This window comes from Canis lupus, chromosome 21, assembly GCF_011100685.1.
Source record: "Canis lupus familiaris isolate Mischka breed German Shepherd chromosome 21, alternate assembly UU_Cfam_GSD_1.0, whole genome shotgun sequence".
NCBI lineage: Eukaryota > Metazoa > Chordata > Mammalia > Carnivora > Canidae > Canis > Canis lupus.
The window spans coordinates 29655905-29664025 of NC_049242.1; the positions used below are offsets into that span (position 1 = coordinate 29655905).

General features: G+C 37.1%; 1 protein-coding gene across 1 annotated transcript; it reads left to right on the forward strand.

Annotated features, from left to right (window-relative positions):
• The first annotated feature begins 1563 nt into the window (after window positions 1-1563).
• OR56A9 (olfactory receptor family 56 subfamily A member 9) lies at window positions 1564-2523 on the forward strand. Its single transcript, NM_001388722.1, is given in 1 exon segment — window positions 1564-2523. A coding segment is annotated over 1 exon segment (960 nt).
• Window positions 2524-8121: the final 5598 nt, after the last annotated feature.

Consider the following 8121-nt stretch of genomic DNA (forward strand, 5'->3'; position numbering starts at 1 on the left):
GGGAGCTTCATTCTAAAAAAAACTTCTTAAGTTCTATAATCTAGCTTACTAATTATCTTTTGAAGTGTGGCTAACCTACCCCTAAGTTATTTCTTGTCATGTTAATTTTAACTATTATATATAATATTTTGTTTCTAGGATATAGGACTGATTCTTCTTTGGTGTGTGTTTATTTTCTTGTGTTTATTTTCAAGCTTTTTTTTATTTAAAACTTAGCAAAAATAATGTTTTCCAATATCCTTTATCAAATAACTCCAGTGTTTTAAGTTTCTGTAGCAGAGATTTGGCTGACACTCTTGGGGCCTTCCACTTATAATATTTTCTCTTTAAATAAATTGTCTTTTTACTACAAGCAACTCAATTTCTTCAGCTGTTTCTGTATTAAAATTTTTTGAGGCATGAGATGAAAGTTTCTTTCTCAAGAAAGGAGTTGGGTTTGTTTCTGTTATTTTCTGAAATGGCTACGAATATAGGATGATTTCAAATTCCTTTCTGAGACAAACAGTGTGAACTCAGCCTGCAAAGTCACATGAGGACCAGCCTATGGTTCAGTATTTATGGGGAAGTCTTCTCTCACATAACAAGCTTGAGGTAGTCAGTTGTATATGAAGTTCCAGGTGAAAGTGAGAAATCTAGGTAAAGAAATGAGTTCATTTCTAGTGCACAATGTTTTATTCAGGGTGTACTTTTGTAAAGTCCTATCTAATTGGGAGACCCCCTACTACATTCTCTACCTGCTTAAACCTAGATTTATCTTCTGTCCCTGGATTTTAGATTTTCAAGCTCCCCAGGTAATGGAGATGGGTGATTAAGTTCATGGAATGCTACAAGTGCCCTCAGGTTGAAAGCCAACACCAATATTTGATTTCAGTGTTTGGATTTCATTCAATCCTTAGCCTGAAAATTCTTTCTTTTTTACCTGCTCATAGGTGTATTCAAGACAGTCAAATATAAAAATAGGCATAGGAACAGGTATATGTGTGGGTATGACTATGGGATTGGGTATTGATAAAGAGAGATTAGATACAGACATAATCATAGAAATGAATTGATGCATTTTCAATAGGACGTTTGTTCTAAGTACCCCAGTTCATCATACCACTGGATACTATCACCATTTACTTCCTTAAAAGCTTCACTGTGGATCCCACCTAGCCCTTGGAATGCATTTCTGTACATTTTAAATTTTAAACTGAAATGTACTCTAAGATTTTGATCTTATGTGTCTCATTTAAGTAACATTTCTTGCTGAAATTATTTTTGATTCATTAAATATTAATCAGATCAACAAACTGAAAAGACACATTCACACAAGAAAAAATGTGAGATGAAAACCAGAAAAAGAACAAAAGAACAAAGATGAAGACACTATATATTCAATAAATGTCTATTAGCCACCTCTTATGTGTCAAAAAAAAATGTTCTATGCACAGGGCTGTAGAGTAGATGTTACCCTCATAGATTTTACAAGCTAAGTCCATAGTCCTCAGAGTCTATGATGGACTAACTCCTTATCTCTTCTTCAGCTACTCAAAGACATCTGCCTCAGTAAAATCACTGCTAATGCTACCTTATAACAGCAGCTGCCTCTCTACTGAAGTCTCAGACTTCATCCTGAATTGCTTTGTCAGGTCTCCCAGCTGGCAGCACTGGCTATCTCTGCCCCTCAGCATCCTCTTCCTCGTGGCCATGGGGGCCAATGCCATCCTCCTGATCACTATACAGCTAGAGGCCTCTCTGCACGAGCCCATGTACTACTTGCTTGGCCTCCTTTCCCTTTTGGACATCGTGCTCTGCCTCACTGTCATCCCCAAGGTCCTGGCTATCTTCTGGTTTGATCTCAGGTCCATCAGCTTCTCTGCCTGCTTCCTCCAGATGTTCATCATGAATAGCTTCCTGCCCATGGAATCATGCACCTTCCTGGCCATGGCCTATGACCGCTATGTCGCCATCTGCAAGCCTCTGTACTACCCAACGATTATCACTGACCAGTTTGTGGCAAAGGCTGTTCTCTTCATCTTGGCCCGGAACACATTTCTTACTGCACCTATTCCCATCCTTTCGGCCCGGCTGCATTACTGTGGAAAAAATATAATTGAGAACTGTATCTGTGCCAACCTCTCTGTGTCCAAGCTCTCCTGTGATAATGTTGCCCTTAACAAAATATACCAGTTAATTGTGGCCTGGACTCTTCTGGGCTCTGATCTTGTCCTCATATTTATCTCCTATATCCTCATCCTAAGAGCCATTCTTAGACTTAAGGCAAAAGGGGCAGCTGCCAAAGCTCTGAGCACATGCGGCTCTCACTTCATACTCATCCTCTTCTTTAGCACCATCCTGCTAGTCTTTGTTTTAACCCACATGGCCAAGAAAAAAGTTTCCCCTGATATTCCCATCTTACTTAATGTCCTACACCATGTAATTCCTGCAGCTCTCAATCCCATTGTCTATGGGGTACGAACCCACGAGATTAAAGAGGGAATTAGGAAATTACTGAGGAGGGTAGCAGAGAGATGCAAGTAATTGTATTCTAGATTGATTTTCTCAAACACGAACACTCAAAATCACTATTAGAAGGCAGGGACTTAGAGATAAAATTACAGTCCTGAAGCTCTCTCTGGGCATGCCTGAAGATATGAACTGTATGGTTTCCCCCTTACCCAGGCAAACCACTTACTTTCCATCATGTGCTAAAAGTGACTAAGGATATAGATGTAAAATTCTCATCATGGTAACCAGACCAAGCATGGTCTTCAGCTATGCTGCTGAAGACTGAGCATTACATTTCATTGTCTGCTCCTGATTAAATCCCTTTTAGAGTCAGTGTAATAGAAAATAAATACTCATTTAAAGATGTGTGGCTGATAGGAAGCATCAGTATTTACTGACAGTGCATTGACTTTATAAAAGTAAAGTGAGATTAAAAAGCAACTGTTAAAAATTATTTGCAGTAACCATTAAGCTTTAACCTTTCTCAGGCATTCACACATATTTCCTGATCGTTACGTTATGTCCAGCACAGAACTAGAAAATGAGACTCTAACATACATAAATCTTGATCCCATTACTCTAAAAGGCCTGGTGGAAAACCCAAAAACATGTAAAATCAATGTAGAAGGGCTAGATTAAAACTCATCAATAAGCCCAGAGGAGAGAGGAATTTGTTTGTGTAGGTGGATTCCTTGTGTATCTGGTCTTATTCTTCAATCCCTCAGTCAGGACTGCCTCCCTAACAGCTTCTCAAAAACATGAACCACTGTCTCTGGGACTTTTTGCTTGTTGTTCCTCTGACCACATAGCTCGTTCCCTCCTTGGGTCTCCCTGACCACAGTCTTTAAAAACAGTGTCCAACAATATTCCCCCAAAGCACAGATGATATTCTAACACTTTCTCTGTTTCCCTGTTCTGCACAGCATCAATCACTATATACTGACTGTATATTTTGCTCATCTATTTATTTAGTCAGCCCACATGCACTAAAATGTATATTTTACTCATCTATTTATTTAGTCAACCTACATTCACTAAAATATAAGGAGCAGAAAGGCAAGATATTTTGCCTGATGTGATCATTGTTGTATTTCCAGTGTCCAAACAGTGCTAGGTTTACTGGAGAGACCATAAATGTTTGTGAAATCAATGACTGAATACAAGTTGAATAAATGATTAAATGTATGCTAGTTACTAGGAATATAATTCAGATATGGTCCTTGATCTCTGAGTTCTTACACTGCATATTAAGAGTGAGGGAGACTATATCCATGGTCTGAAATATGAAGACTGTATAAAATATTGCCTTGGGACAGATGGAGGCTTAGAGGTAAGATCAGAAGTGCATTTCTAGGTACTGAGTTTGAATACTCATGAGTAACACAAGTATATAGTAAGCACAGGTTACTACACACAGGTTTAACACTCAAATAAGATGTACACTTGAGCATTGACTACAGATCATACTTGAAGCAATGGAGTAGGTGGAAGGGCCTAAGGAAATAATAAATAAGAAGAAGAGAAGGAAGCCCAGCAAAAGCCCTGCTGAACCCCTATATCATCCCTACTTCTACTGTGCGAACATTAGCATGGAGATTACAAAAAGATGTAGTGGTCAGGTTAAAGGGAGGACAAATAAGAGAGTCAGAAGAAAAAAGCACCTCAACAGGTGCCTAAGTGGCTCAGCCTGTTAAGAGTGTGCCTTCAGCTCAGGTCATGATCTTGGGGTCCTGGCATCAAGCCCTGTGTCATGCTCCATGCTCAGTGGGGAGCTTTCTTCTACCTCTCTCTCTGACCCTCACGCCTACTTGTGCTCTCCCTCACTCAAATAAATAACTAAATAACTAACTAAATAAATAAAATCTTTAAAAAAAAGAAAGCACTTCATAATGGACTGTGATCACTTAAGAAGTTATGATTACCTTCATCCAAGGACACCTGTAGATTTTGTGGGGCCCTGTCTAATTAAGTAACTTAATGTTTAAAAGACATTGAAAATGGATGGGCCCATGTGGCTCATTATATAACCTATACCCTATAAATGAATATTATAACAGGTAAAGAAAAATTCTTACATATGTATGTATTGTCCTCTCAGTGCTCATAAAGATATTTGCTGTGTCAAAGCACCATCTCTTGACAAAAGAGGGAACATAAAATATATTTTAAAAGTAATGGTTGCAAGTTTCCAAATCTGATAAAAATTATATACCTGTAGTTCCAAGAGCTCGATGAGACCCAAGATTAACAAACTTGGGAATATACTAAAGTACATCATAAACCAATTGTTCAGAAGTAATGATAAAGAAAAAATTGTATTCCAGAAACAAAGACACATTACATACAAAAGGATTAAATTAAGCACAACAGCAGATTTCAGAAATGATGCAAGTGAAAAGACAGTAAAGGAATATTTATATAAAAACTGGGGTAAAGTGTACACAAAACTTGTCACCAGTAGGTGCACACTACAACGTTTACAAGGATTCTTTTGAAAGGGAAATTATCAAATGTGACAATGGATCTACACAAAGGATTGAAGAGCATCAGAATATGTTACCTCATGGGTAAATAAGTAACTTTGTCAATATTTAAATATATTTTAAAATAACTGTCTGTAACAAAAAACAATGCAAAGCATTATTTTTGCAGTATGTGGTTTCTAAAATGTATCACAATAATAAATAGCACAAGCCAAGAAGGAATAAATGGAACCATATCATTCTAAAACCTCACATTATATGTGAAATGATATGCTGTCACTTGAAGGAGTACTGTAATTAGTAAAGAGCTGTACTGTATATACACAGGGGAAAGGAAACAAAGAACAAACACCGAAATGATACAGTTAAACTCAAACACATCCATAAATCAAAGTAAGTACATAAAGACTAATCATCCAATTAAAAGCCAAAGCTTGTCAGATTGAATAAATAAGAAAGACTTAATAAATTCTGCCAACACAAAATGTACCCCAAATATAAGCACAAACAGGGAAAAGTAAACAAACAAACAAACAAAAACAGAAAACTACACCATATCAACACTTCACAAGGAAAACTGGAATACCTAAAACAATGTCAAAAAAGATGAGTTTGAAAGCCAAGAACAACACTAGAATACGCATTTTTTAACCAAAATAGACTATGCTGTGGGACATAAAAATAAGCCCAGGACACCTGAAAAGATTAATACAAAGTATATTCCCTCACCACAGTAAAATTAAATTAAAAATCAAGTATAAAGTGATGTCTGAAAATATTCCCAAACATTTGAAAATTAACCAATACACTCCTAAACAATCCATGAGAAATTCAAAATGGAGAGTAGAAAGTATTGTGAACAGAAAAAAAAAAATCGAAATAAAACACATCAAAATTCTTGAAATGCTGCCAAAGCAATTTAGTTCAAATTTAGCAATTTTGAACAACATGTGCATTAGGGGTACTGACCCACTACATAGTCAAAAATCCATGTGTAACGTTGGATCCTCAGAAAACTTAATAGCCTGCTACTCACTGACACACCAATAACCAGATAGTTGGCTAACTCACATTTGGTATATTTATTACATAATGAACTGTTACAATAAAGCAACCTAAGAAAAGAAAATGTTAAGAAAATCATTACCCCAGGGACATATGCATATACAGGATATAAAATAAGAAAATAATAACACTATTGAAAAAGGCAATGAGGGCAGCCCAGGTGGCTCAGTGGTTTAGCACCGCCTTCAGCTCAGGGCCTGATCCTGGGGGTCCCTGGATGGAGTCCCATGTGAGGGTCCCTGCATAGATCCTGCTTCTCCCTCTGCCGATGTCTCTGCCTCTCTCTCTCTCTCTCCCTCTCTGTGTCTCTCATGAATGAATAAATAAAATCTTTTTTTAAAAAAAAGGCAATGAATTGAACAACCATATCATAATAAGTAGAACTAATGAGCCAGAAAGAATAACAATTGAGGATAAATTAGGAATGCTTAGCATATAAGAGAAAGTATTTGTTAGATAAACAAAAGCATTAAAATCCTCAAAGATTTAATAAATACTGGAAAGAATAAGTAGTATATTCAGTTATAAAGAAGAACCAAATGTTTCAAAAAATAAAACAGTTGCAAAGAGAAGGAGTTAAGATCGTGAAGTAGATAGACTCTAAGCTTATGTTGTCCCTCAAACACAGCTAGATAGTTATCAAATGACTCTGAATACCCAAGAAACTAATCAGAGGTCAGAGAACAAAAATTGGAAGTCTACCCGTCAAAAAATGACCACCTTGTAGAAGGTAGGAGGTGCACAGATAGTTGAATTGGGGGAGATTACAGCTGTGAACATGTCTATAGGGAAGGGGACTGCCTACTAAGTTACCACAAGATCCAGGAGTGAGAGCATGGTCAGAGGATACCTTGGGTCACAAGAATATCAGTTGGCACCAACTTGTTGCAGTTTCTAGGGATAGGAGCAGAAAAGCCAGTTGGGAGCAATGGGGCTTGGTGCCAGTTTTCTCGTCTGTGTTGCCATAAACTGTGAACCACTGTGTAGTCAAGTAAAGGTTTTCCTGGGACTAGCTAGCAAATGGTAAAATCACAGGGAGACCCTTCCCAAGAGGAACAGCGTGGGTCCACATCATGGGAGTCCCTAAAATTTGGAGTTTTGAACCTCAGTCATACACCTGGGATAAAGAAGCTCAGTCACAGGGAGGGTGAATCCAGCATTCAGACAGAAACTAGGAACACAAGAGGGGTGACTGACTGCTCTTCTGTGAGTGCTCTCTGAAGAGTAGGGGGAGGGTGGTCAAGAACTTTCAGCTCCAGGGCTAGAGAGCAGAGTGCTGCCATATTCATCCTGCCCATCAGCATTGAAAGACTTCAGGGAATGAAATGGCACCACATTGGGGAAGGAAGCCACTCACATCAAGACCACCTCCATGTGCCCTGGAGGCATACTTTCACTGAAACAAGTTATCTTGAAAATCAGCAAAACAGCCCTCTCCACCAGAAGACCAGCACAAACAACCCACTCATACCAGGTCTACTGAACACAGTGTTGCAAAGCTTCAGCTCTAGGGGAAACAGGATATAGCTTCCTTTTTAGTTTTACTCTTCATTCATTGCTATTATTATTTATTCATTTATTTTTATCTTCAATTCATTTTTATTATTAATTTTTAAAAATTTTTGTTTAAGTATTTTTGACATATATTTTTTATTTTTATTTTCATGACATATGTATTTATATTATATATACCAAAAACACACATATACATGATTATATATATATGTATGTGTGTATATATATATATATGTGTATATATATATATATATATATATATATATATATATATAATTCTTTAACAAACAAATGAAAATAAATCCAAGAATTAGAGGTTTTTTGTTTTGTTTCGGGGGGGTTCCTTTGTTTTTTGTTTTTTTTGTGTGTGTGTTTTGTTTCATTTTCTGTTTTTATGTTGGGTTTTTTTTCTATTTCTTCTTGTCTTTTCTGGACAAAATAACAAGACAGAGAAATTCACCATAAAAGAAAGAGTGGGAAGTAGAACTCAAGGCCAGTGATTTAATCCACATAGACATAAGCAAGATGTCTCAACAAGAATTTAAAACAACGATTATAGGGATCCCTG